Source organism: Oncorhynchus mykiss, chromosome 10, assembly GCF_057628025.1.
Source record: "Oncorhynchus mykiss isolate SJ-2025 chromosome 10, ASM5762802v1, whole genome shotgun sequence".
In the NCBI taxonomy this organism is placed as follows: domain Eukaryota; kingdom Metazoa; phylum Chordata; class Actinopteri; order Salmoniformes; family Salmonidae; genus Oncorhynchus; species Oncorhynchus mykiss.
Window position 1 is genome coordinate 33,207,536 of NC_143031.1, and position 12,426 is coordinate 33,219,961.

At 42.7% G+C, this 12,426-nt stretch overlaps 1 protein-coding gene across 1 annotated transcript; it reads right to left on the reverse strand.

Annotated features, from left to right (window-relative positions):
• Window positions 1–130: 130 nt before the first annotated feature.
• Window positions 131–10,072, reverse strand: LOC110533670 (etoposide-induced protein 2.4 homolog). The gene is made up of 11 exons (XM_036990083.2): window positions 9,762–10,072; window positions 8,392–8,539; window positions 7,587–7,732; window positions 6,940–7,000; window positions 6,726–6,792; window positions 6,487–6,611; window positions 2,755–2,874; window positions 2,426–2,537; window positions 2,205–2,316; window positions 1,999–2,073; window positions 131–1,883 (listed from the first exon to the last, which is right to left on the reverse strand). Exons 2-11 carry the CDS (start codon window positions 8,431–8,433, stop codon window positions 1,718–1,720), a joined length of 1,026 nt encoding a protein of 341 aa, XP_036845978.1. The 5' UTR covers window positions 8,434–8,539; window positions 9,762–10,072; the 3' UTR covers window positions 131–1,717.
• Window positions 10,073–12,426: the final 2,354 nt, after the last annotated feature.

The following is a 12,426-nucleotide window of genomic DNA, read 5'->3' on the forward strand; positions in this document are numbered from 1 at the left end:
ACCAACATTTTGTGAATTATTTTACAAATGTTGAGATGTTTTAAATAAAATATCCACTTTGGAAACATTTAGCAGTTTACAATAGAATATTTTTGAATAATTGTGTCAATCAAGATGACTTCCAATTAGATGTAGTGTATACTGACCAATTTTATTGAAATTAGGCATATTACTTTTACAAAATCTCACTCACATATATCAATCTGGATACATAAATACTATGCACTTACAATTATTACATACTGCACCCCCCCAACCTATTAGATAAGATTAGGTAAAAGCTTGATGGTAACCCCCATGGTGAGGTTTTGGTTGAACATTCAGAGCCAAGAGATATTATGTCAAAAATCCCTCGCAGCCCATTTGGATTTGCCACTGCTCAAAGGGGAACATAAACACAGAGGGCTTCTCCCATCTGTAAAGGTTTGCACTATACACCTTCCTTTCTTCCTTCAAGAGAAAATCAGTCAGAACGGAGCTCAGTGACATCCTCCAAGTACCTACACTGCAGTGTTCTGTGTACAATTGATCGAAGCAGAAGTGAGTCGAACAAAGTAGTAGATAAAGCAGTTTGGCAGTGTCATCTGATCTGGCCAAGCAGCAGAGTCATACAGCTTCACCTGTCTGTCTAATACACAACTATAGAAAACAGCTTCTTCAAAACAGCTAGCCTTACTTTACACACAACAACCAGTGATATATTTGGATTAATTAAGGATGCTCCTTTTTGTGGGATGTTTAGACCAGCTCCCATGCTGAAAGTGTACAAATTACAATTAGTCTAAAGAAAGCACTTATAAGAATTAAAAAAAAAAGTCTCCCTTTGTTTTCACCACACAAGATTATTCCTGGGTTTCTGGCCAGGAGTATCAGTGACGCCCTGGCTTTACAGAGAAACAGCTATTTATTAACAAGACAACGTCCCATCAGTGTGAAAGGAATGTCACTTGCAACACAGAAAAATGTACATGTCACAACTCTTGTGCTCCACTTTTGAACACCGCAAACATGTCACCCCCTTCAATGGAGAAGGGGCTTATTTTAGTCACACACACTTTGATGAACATCTAGTCACTGGCTGCATCCCTGTGCTGATTCCTCAAACAAAGGAATACCAAGGATTGTGTGACCAGTGTCTAAAGCTCTGTCTGTCATTCAAAATGTAGAGTAACATAACATGAGTCCTGGCAAAAATGTAACCCTTTTCCTTTTTCTCTTCCACATCAAGAGTTTTATACAAAGCAGTCTGGGATCAGCCACGGGGTGATAAACAGAATAAACAAGCAAAACATTGGAGTAGCAATCAAAAAGAGCAGAACAAAAACAAATGAAGAAAAACAATGTATATGACTGCTTTTGCTGAATTTAAAGCACTAAAATGGCACATCATACATAAAACACTATTAAAACAAAACATTTGAATGAGAATAAGATATAAGAATCCTGTGTGTTTGAGTGTGAGGCACACAGCAGTTAAATCTCCTTACATGTCATTCACATTAAAAACACACCTGACCTGTGCTCCAAAATAATATGAAATTGGCCATAGTAAAATCGTTAAAAGCACAATAAAACCTAGCTTTAAACCAAACATCCTCCTCCTGTCCTGATAAGAGAGATCCTTCCACAGACAGAATCAACTGCTCCATTGGTTTACTGAGCAGAGCTGCTCCCTTGTCGTTGTCATCCGCCACCCCCCCCCCCCCCCCGGTGGGCATCACTGGGTGGACAGGGGTCTCTGGCGGGCAGGAGAGGCGTGGGGAGAGGTAGGCAGCTTCTCGGCGGAGATGGACGAGTTCAGGGAGGACTGCAGGTGGACCGTCTTGTGGAACAACTTGTTGCTAATCAGCACAACCAGAGAGAAGAGGCGCAGCTGGAAGTGGCTATGCATGGAAGATACGGGGGGGAAGAAAAGAGTGAGTGAGCAGGGAATATTTCACTGGCTCTTTTCACACAAGTGAATCAGTTTGATTAGGGCGTGCAGTGCACCGTACTCACTATAGCTTTGTTGGGGTTTTGGCCTCATTAGCGCTGATAATGAACAGAGGGAAGAGGATGGAGAACAGACAGCCACTATTGCAGAAAAAAAATAGTATGATTTTAATGGATCATTAAAATGATTTGGGATATTAGTAGGACTGAAAGTCTGCATATTGTCTGCATGGCTTGAAAGAAAGACAGAGAGAAGACATTAGTGGCATTACCTGATTATATATGAAGAGGGGAGGGCAGTCAACAGAGCCATGGGGAGACCAAAGCCAAAGTAGTAGGGCCAGTTCCTCTCAATGTTGGACAGCCGTTGGTGCATCTCAATGCCTTGGATGAAACGGTTACAAATGGGTTGAGATTTTAATCAGTTCCTATTACCTAAAATGAGTATAATACTTTGACAAGAAATACATCTTTGAGTAGAAAGGAGGCTCACCATGGTTGAACCAGCGATACTCAAAGCAGTAGAGGGAGTAGAGCAAAGACATGTGGAGAAGGCTGACCATCTGTCCAATAGCGTCGATGGGGAAGAGACTCACAACCATACCCTAGAGGACCACAACAAAGACAAGATGAGATAATATGTTGATTACTAACTCGAACCATTGAAGGTAATGGATCACAGCTCTCAGTGTTGAACCCGAAGACCCCTGTAGGTTTTAATTACAACATAACCTTAGAGAACCCTCTTGACAGATAGTGAGATCATGATTGATAGTGAGTCTTCATGAACTTGACACATGGGAATGTCAACTGCTGTACTACCTGAATGAGGAAGAGAGCCTGGAGGAGGAGGTTGAAGATCATGTCAGCGATGATCTTACTGACACTGGGGAAGGGCTGGGCTTTCCGACCAGACACCTCGAAGGCCAGGTCAGCTATGTCCTACAGCAGACAACCAGAGGACGCGTTAACATGTGTTACACAGTAAAACAGGAGGTTAACGTCTCACAAGATCCTCAGGCAATAATATTCAAGACTGGAAGATAATATAGATAGCAATAACAAGGGAAATTCTTAACTACTGTGAGACATATCAAACTGTATCAAAGCCACTACTCTATCCCGAGCATTGCTGGAAACTATATTGTCAACAGAGACTGTAATTTGGTTGAATGCATTCAGTTCTGCAACTGACTAGGTATCCCCCTTTCTCATTATTCATTAAATTGGATTATGATAAAAGGTATGGTTAGTGCTATCCTGTAGGGATGCACACTTAATCAAATTGCAATATCGACATGTACAATATCCATATCGCAAGAGGCTCCAATCTTTTTTTAAAACACCATCAATTTAAATGTAATAAAGGTACCCTGGGAAAGTCTGACCAACACTTAGGTTTCTACCCCGTCACAACAACTTCGACTGTACCAGGCCTTTTCATTAGTTGTCATTCCAAACACCACCAACCATAGAATTCAAATAATAGTTTGATTTCTATGATTCCAACAATTCACCAAAGTGTTTTGTAAAATTGCAATACATTTTTTTTTAAATGCCCATATCGTGGAGCCCTACTATCCGGGATCCTTGGGATGTCCCTACCCTAAAACTAAACCTAATCCATACCCTAACTCTTACCTAACCCTAACCCTTACCTAACAGTATTCCATTTCATATCGGGTGACATCAGAGTTGGGACATCCCAAGGATTTCATTTTTATTTATTTTATTTCACCTTTATTTAGCCAGGTTGGCAAGTTGAGAACAAGTTCTCATTTACAACTGCGACCTGGACAAGATAAAGCAAAGCAGTTCGACACAGAGTTACACATGGAGTAAAACAAACATACAATCAATAATACAGTAGAAAAATAAGTCTATATACAATGTGAGCAACTGAGGTGAGATAAGGGAGGTAAAGGCAATAAATAGGCCATGGTGGCGAAGTAAATACAATATAGCAAGTAAAACACTGGAATGGTAGATTTGACAGTAGATGAGTGTGCAAAGTAGAAATACTGGGGTGCAAAGGAGCAAAATAAATAAATACAGTAGGGGAAGAGGAAGTTGTTTGGGCTATTTACAGGTGCAGTGATCTGTGAGCTACTCTGACAGCTGGTGCTTAAAGCTAGTGAGGGACATAAGTGTTTCCAGTTACAGAGATTTTTGTAGTTCGTTCCAGTGATTGGCAGCAGAGAACTGGAAGGAGAGGCGACCAAAGGAGGAATTGGCTTTGGGGGTGACAACTGAGATATACCTGCTGGAACACGTGCTACAGGTGGGTGCAGCTATGGTGACAAGTGAGAAGAAATACAGCGGGACTTTACCTAGCAGGGTCTTGTAGATGACCTGGAGCCAGTGGGTTTGGCGACGAGTATGAAGCGAGGAGCAGCCAACGAAAGCATAAAGGTCGCAGTGGTGGGTAGTATATGGGGCTTTGGTGACAAAACGGATGGCACTGTGATAGACTGCATCCAGTTTGCTGAATAGGGTGTTGGAGGCTATTTTGTAAATGACATCGCCGAGGAGCGGTAAGATGGTCAGTTTTACGAGGGTACGTTTGGCAGCATGAGTGAAGGATGCTTTGTTGCGAAATAGGAAGCCAATTCTAGATTTAACTTTGGATTGGAGATGTTTTATGTGAGTCTGGAAGGAGAGTTTACAGTCTAACCAGACACCTAGGTATTTGTAGTTGTCCACATATTCTAAGTCAGAACCGTCTAGAGTAGTGATGCTGGACGGGCGGGCAGGTGCAGGCAGCGATCGGTTGAAGAGCATGCATTTATTTTTACTTGTATTTAAGAGCAGTTGGAGGCCACGGAAGGAGAGTTGTATGGCAGTGAAGCTCATCTGGAGGGTTGTTAACAGTGTCCAAAGGGCCAGAAGTATACAGAATGGTGTCGTCTGCGTAGAGGTGGATCAGAGACTCACGAGGAGCAAGAGCGACATCATTGATATATACAAACAAGAGAGTCGGCCCAAGAATTGAACCCCCATAGAGACTGCCAGAGGCCCGGACAACAGGCCCCCAGGTTTGACACATTGAACTCTGTCAGAGAAGTATTTGGTGAACCAGGCGAGGCAATCATTTGAGAAACATGGCTGTTGAGTCTGCCGATGAGGATGTGGTGATTGACAGTGATTGAGTCGAAAGCCTTGGCCAGGTCAATGAATACGGCTGCACAGTATTGTTTCTTATCGATAGCGGTTAAGATATTGGTTAGAGCCGTGAGCGTGGCCGAGGTGCACCCATGACCAGCTCTGAAACCAGATTGCATAGCGGAGAAGGTACGGTGGGATTCGAAATGGTCGGTGATCTGTTTGTTGACTTGGCTTTCGAAGACCTTAGAAAGGCAGGGTAGGATAGATATAGGTCTGTAGCAGTTTGGGTCAAGAGAGTCCCCCCCCCCCTTTGAAGAGGGGGATGACCGCAGCTGCTTTCCAATCTTTGGGAATCTCAGACGACACGAAAGTGAGGTTGAACAGGCTAGTAATAGGGGTTGCAACAATTTCGGCAGATAATTTTTAGAAAGAAAGGGCCAAGATTGTCTAGCCCGGCTGATTTGTGGGGGTCCAGATTTTACAGCTCTTTCAGAACATCAGCTGACTGGATTTGGGAGAAGGAGAAATGGGGAAGGCTTGGGCAAGTTGCTGTGGGGGGTGCAGTGCTGTTGACCGGGGTAGGGGTGGCCAAGTGGAAAGCATGGCCAGCCGTAGAAAAATGCTTATTGAAATTCTCAATTATAGTGGATTTATCGGTGGTGACAGAGTTTCCTATCCTCAGTGCAGTGGGCAGCTGGGAGGAGGTGCTCTTATTCTCCATGGACTTTACAATGTCCCAGAACTTTTTTGAGTTTGTGTTGCAGGAAGCAAATTTCTGCTTGAAAAAGATAGCCTTGGCTTTTCTAACTGCCTGTGTGTATTGGTTTCTAACCTCCCTAAAAAGTTGCATTTCACAGGAGCTGTTCGACGCTAATGCAGAACGCCACAGGATGTTTTTGTGTTGGTTAAGGGCAGTCAGGTCTGGAGAGAACCCAGGGCTATATCTGTTCCTGGTTCTACATTTCTTGAATGGGGCAGGCTTATTTAAGATGGTGAGGAAGGTTTTTTTTTTAAATAACCAGGCATCCTCTACTGATGAGGATGAGGTCGATATCCTTCCAGGATACCCGGGCCAGGTCGATTAGAAAGGCCTGCTCGCTGAAGTGTTTCAGGGAGCGTTTGATAGTGATGAGTGGAGGTCGTTTGACCGCTGACCCATTACGGATGCAGGCAATGAGGCAGTGATCGCTGAGATCGGGGTTGAAAACAGGGTTAGGGTCACAGTTTAGGTCACCTAGCAGCACGAGCTCTGAAGATAGATGGGGGGCAATCAGTTCACATATCCACGTATCCAGATCACAGCTGGGGGGTGTCGTTTAGACTAAAAGTATACACAACTAGTGCTCTCCAGTGCCAACCGTGCATCAGTTCTCCCTGACCAGCACCCTTGTTACAACAACCACAAAACATCTCTATCATCGTCTGTGTCCTAACTAACAGAGGCCTCACCTGGAACCAGATGGCGTTGACTATCTTGCTGAGCACAAACAAAGGGAGCACCCAGAGAGCACTGAACACGGAGGTCAATATGAACTCCAGCCAGGACCAGACGTTGCCATGGAGAGAGGGGTCACCTGGCAGGAAATGGCTCTTTGAGTGACAGATTTGACCACTGTTCTTAACAAATCACTATGAAGCATGTGATAATGGAGTAAACCCACCCCACTGTTCCTGGCAGGCACACATACCGATGATTATTGCTGTCAGAGTCTGCAGCAGTGGAATAAACACCCGGTAGAAGAGGAACAGACTGAGCTGCAAAGGGAATCGGAGGGGGGATTACTAACACAAACAATGTCTACGTAGTATTACATACAGTATTTGCCCATCATAAAAATACAGTATTTGCATGATATACATTTATCAAATGGTTTAAAAATATAGAAAAGTGTTATTATTTACCCAGAACACTCCCCCATTCCAGGCACAGCACTGAAAAATCCTACTGGCTAATTTGGGTTCACTGAAAGAAAGAATATGACAACACATTGTCATTAATAGGCACAAAAAGGTATAGGCCTTGGCCTATCGTGGACACTGGACAGCATACAAGGATCCATATTATAGGGCTTTACTCATAACTCTTAGGGCACAACTCAATCTGTATCGCGAAAGTTCAGTGCTATAGAGCAATTTAAAGGCCATATTCACACATTAGCGGAGACTGCATTCACAGAAAACACTGCATATGTCGGCTCAATTGGATATCAATCGCGCAATAGCGCTGAACTTCTGCGTTAGGGATTTAATTGAGCCCCTAATATGAACCTTTCACAACTAGAAATAGCGTATCAGGTTAGAGAGGGAGAAATGTAAATAAAATAGCAAAATATCAGTGTCTATTAGCAGTAGACTTTTATGATATGTAACATGTATACCCTTTCTTATACCCACAATATTGTGCCAACCTGAACAGAAGTGTGCTGGCTCTGACATTCTCTTTTCCCATCACCCTTTCACAGTTACAGAAACAGTGGTGGATACATGACCAGGACAGCCCAGCTTGGCAGTGTGAATAGGGTATTGCAGCCCTACGTGCCAGTGCCTACCTCTCCTGTTTGCGTTCCTCACTCTGGGCCCGTCTCTGAGCCAGGGCCCCGCTGGCTCTCCTCCTCCGCTGCTCCTCCCTTTTCTGCTGGATGCGGGCATCCAGCTTGGAGATAGTTCCAATCCCCAAAATGGAGTCCTTAATCCCCTGTTAGGACACACAGAAAATATGCACAGACTGGGGTAAATTACTTAAAGGAAATTAACACATCACATTAGACTTGGTGAGTTGAAAAGCTCAATAGTAGTGTTTTAAATACAAAATGTATTTTTATATCATCATTTATATCGTCATGTAGCATGTGCTTTAATGCACTTGGTTACATAGTAGCACAGTTGAAATAAAACATAAATTAATTTAAAAAACAAGGCTAATCTTTGTTCTGCTTTTGTGGAGGGGATCACTAGCCATCTGGAAGCAAGATGATAAGGTTCAAGGTAAACAACACAAAGGTAAACATTTGGTTAAGCCTCTAAATGTAGGCTACTATGATTTTGCCCCAAAGCTACGTTTGCTCTACTTCCTTTAGACTAGAGAAAACAAGACAAAAATAAAAAGCTTACATTTTCTCAAAACATTTCACTTGTCTTGTGTAAAAACGCACCAATTAACCAGGAAAAATGCTAAATGGGGCACTGGATGGCTTCAATTGAACTAAAAACATAGTTCCCAATGGATCTATACAGAACTTGGTAGTTGGTACACATCCTCATGATTCAGTGTCATAGCTGTACAGTCCTTTAACCCTATGTGTTGGCCTATCACTTGTGTGTGGATAGACAGGGTGTGTTGTGTTGTTGTCTGACCGTCGCAACATTGCGGAGGAAGGCCCTGATGCTGTCTGTCATCTCCAGACCAGCTGCAGATCCATCAACTGCAGAAGGAGGGGTGGCTGGGGACCTGGTCAGCTCTCATGGCAGGGAGGGTAACACCCAGCAACACCACACAGGAAAGCTGTTAGAGAGAGCAGCAGGGTCACTTTGCTCCAAGTCTCATTATATTAAAAGGCGCATGTCATGTTATACAGCCTATATTTATTCACATCAGGGAGGCAAACCAAGCGGGATGGGTATAATTTGTGGAAAGTTCCAACAGGAATCTCTTCCAAAAACGTTGTGAAGTACAAGGATGCCAACAAACAACGCATACACAGTAGCACGATCAAACGTGGACGGTGAGTGAAAAACTTAAATAAATAGCCCACTCCTACCCGGTATCTTATTCTGCCGCTATACAACCTTGTATGTGTTGTTTGTTGGCAACCTTGTTATTTACTTAGTTTATGGAACAGATTCCTGTTGGAACGTTCCACACCCAACCAAGCGACCTGGCTGTGTCGACATCAGTCACAACACGAGTCACACAGGAAAGATTTCTGTTGGAACGTTCCACACCCAACCAAGCGACCTGGCTGGCTCGACATCAGTCACAACACGAGTCACACAAGAAAGATTCCTGTTGGAACGTTCCACACCCAACCAAGCGACCTGGCTGGCTCGACATCAGTCACAACAACACGAGTCACACAGGAAAACATTTAGAGCAACAGGTTCACTTTGCTCAGCGGGTCTGTAAACTGATTGTTCACTGGCTTTATTGGTGACATTATATTGAATAACCAGTTAGCTACCTTATCAGGTAATGTTATCAAATAAACATTTAGGAATTCAATTTCTCGCCAGCTAACCAGCCATCTGTTGTTAGCCAGTCATGGTTGAAACGTCGCTTTGCCTCAAGACTTGTGACCTTCTTGTGCAGACAATACTGAAACCGTAACGCTAGCTAACACATACAAAACCAAACATGGTATAGTAACCACATCGTTAACTTTACTTAGAATAACTAAACGTTAGCTATCTAACGGTAGATCGTTATTTAGCTAGTATACAGTACATGCGTTCAGTTTTAAGAATAGCCCATATTTTAGGTGTGAAACAAACTTAGCTAGCTAAAAAAACAAGTTAGCTAGTAAACATTACATCGTCCAAACTAAAACGGTGCAAGCTGATTTAGCAAACGTTAAATCTACCAAATTCAAACAGTGCAAGCTAGTTAGCACGCAAGCTAACTTGTCTCACTGGCTCGTTAGCTAAGCTAACAACGAAAATGATTTACTTGAATCAAGCAGACATTAAAGACAGGTCAGATAATCGATCATTTAGTCACCATGACCTACCTCATGCGACACTTTCCCTGAAATATTATCTTCACTTTTTTTTTTATTACTGTTTCTTTAGCTCTTTCTTCTGCAACAACAAACCAACCCCTGGCCCGTAATTTGTGTATTGGGCAACCTCCAACCAAGGGGATTGTGGGAGGTGTAGTGTGGTGTGGAATGATGGCTAAAAGTTGTGTCCACTGAAGTTGAACTTCATCAGAGTGACTTCCTTCCCTTCACTCACACGATATGAAGGCAATAATCATGGTTATATTGTTGATTGTTAGTCCCCGTTATAGGTCTCTTCCTTGCCCTGCCACAGTGTTTCTGCTTCAATAAGGTATATAAACCCTGGATTGCTGATGTATTGGTCATTGAGAGGCTTTGCCTCCTGCTGGCCATATTAACACTCCCCATTAGGAGCAGAATGGAATTCTACAGTATTTCAATTAAATGTTTCATGGGCATTGTTGTAGTGGGGACAGTAACATTAGTAATCTAAAAAAATTAGACTTTAAGGAATGTATGTTTAGCTCACATAATATAATTTAAAAGTATGCATTAAGGTATCAGTAATATAATAAATGTGGCAAAAATTAACGTAGACATTAAATACATTTGAATTTTTATAGCTTCCAAAATATTTTTTTTGACGGTGGTGTCATGGTGGCTTCAACACAGCACCCATCTAGTGATCTAGTCATCTAGTGTATATAAATCATTGTTAGGCTTGCACTTTTGGGATTTAGGCCACGTGAAGCCACTGAGGTATAATATTAACTGGAGACTGTTAATTTGTCCGTCTGTTGTTTTCAAGGAAATCTACTCATGTTCGCCGATTCATGGACTGTCTATATCCGGTTTGCATCAGTTTATACGGGCCAACAGGGAGCAGCGCGAGCAGCGACTATCTTCGGCTGTGAGGGATGTAAAAAATTGTCTTATTAGACATTTTCAAATCTGATTTGGAATTTTCTTTCTTGGCCGGGAGTCAGTTGAACTGTAGTACCGAAGCAAAACTGTAGGAGCAGTCTAAACCATGCTTCTAGACCGGGGGGCACTTCAATCCGGTCCGCAAGACATTTACAAAAAATGTCTCCCCAGGTTCATGGTATCCAATTGGTAGTTATAGTCTTGTCCCATTGCTGCAACTCCCGTACGGACTCGGGAGAGCTGAAGGTTGAGTGCTGTGCGTGCTCCGAAACACGACCCAGCCAAGCCGCACTGCTTCTCGACAATGCCCGCTTAACCCGGAAGCCAGCCACACCAAGTGTCAGAAGAAACACCTGTCAGCGTGCATGCGCCTGGCCCACCACAGGAGTTGCTAGAGGCGCGATGGGACAAGGAAATCTCGGCCTGCCAAGCTCTCTCCTACCCCGGATGACGCTGGGTCAATTGTGCGCTGCCTCATGAGTCTCCCAGTCACTGCCAGCTGTGACACAGCCTGGAATCGAACCCGGGTCTGTAGTGATGCCTCAATGGTGCCTTAGACCGCTGTACCACTCGGGAGGCACCCGCAAATTTAACAAACAATTGGTTCCCCCAAAAATGTATCCCTCCGTTGAATATCAAAATCCCGATGTAGCCCTCAAGCCAAAAAGTTTGCCCACCCCTGTTCTAGAACGAAACCAGGGACCCTTGGGTGAAGCACTTGTGACAACTATTGATGTAGGCCTAAAGGTTTTTGTTTTGTAAATAAAATTTTCCAAGGAATCATCACTCATGGATTTCATACAATTTAACACTAGTAGGCCTACATCATTTTTCCATTCCCATTACTAAAATACTTTGAATGATGGGCTTATTGACACTTTAATAATTATCATGCTGGGAACTAATGGGACCAACAAAGTGTGACGTCAATGGAGAGACAACCACTTTTCCAGGATATGAATGAATAACAATATGAACAAAGTCACTGTCTATCTTTTCCTCTGTGCCAAAACCACATGAACATTTTGAGAGAAAAGTTGAGACCTGAAAGCTAGGGCAGCATATAAGGAGGAAGAAGGTGAATAAAAAAAAGGGCTAACACAGTCTTGTGACAGGCAGGAGACCCAGTTCGAACCCAGTAGGTCACAAGAGCAAGATTAAATAGGGAGTGGAAAGGCTATCCTTAGAAGTGCAATGACAGGGCTATTCAACTATGTTCTTACGGGGGCCAAATTGAGGTTTTTATCACACTCCCTTTTAACGTGTCCTGTGCAGCCTGTAATCATCATAGAGGGGAATTGAAGGGACGTCCATGTTACAGTCTTAGCTTTTAGGAATGGGTCATAAACAGTCATAATAACTTCTATCTCAAACGGTTCAAATGCTAGAGCCAAATTCATGGATAGAAAATGTATTCAACATGCCACATTGGCTTCAGAAACCGCCAGCAGCTGCTGTTGACCACAGAGAGTGTTTGATTCTATCAGGATGTTGTCTCTGGTTTTCAATCTTAATTTAGATACTGAATCTGAGAAATTGAATATATGAAACTTTGATAAACTTATGAAATTATAGTTTGTAACTTGATACACAGACAACGAATGCAATATCTACCATATTGAAACTGAATATATAAATATTGAATTTGAATATTCAATTCAATTGGAAATAGAATTGTACAAATTAATGCAATATTTATTCAATTCAGTTTCAAATCATGAAATACAAGTTCAATTTCTGAATTCAAGTA

What these genes read in the sequence shown, in the direction of transcription:
- LOC110533670 (XM_036990083.2), bottom strand. Translation starts at nt 8,433, where the DNA reads ATGACAGACAGCATCAGGGCCTTCCTCCGCAATGTTGCGACG. An exon ending in AGGCTCTCTTCCTCATTCAG is followed by an intron (nt 2,538 to 2,754) that starts GTAGTACAGCAG and finishes GTGGTCCTCTAG; the next exon opens with GGTATGGTTGTGAGTCTCTT. An exon ending in AAAACCCCAACAAAGCTATA is followed by an intron (nt 1,884 to 1,998) that starts GTGAGTACGGTG and finishes TTCCATGCATAG; the next exon opens with CCACTTCCAGCTGCGCCTCT.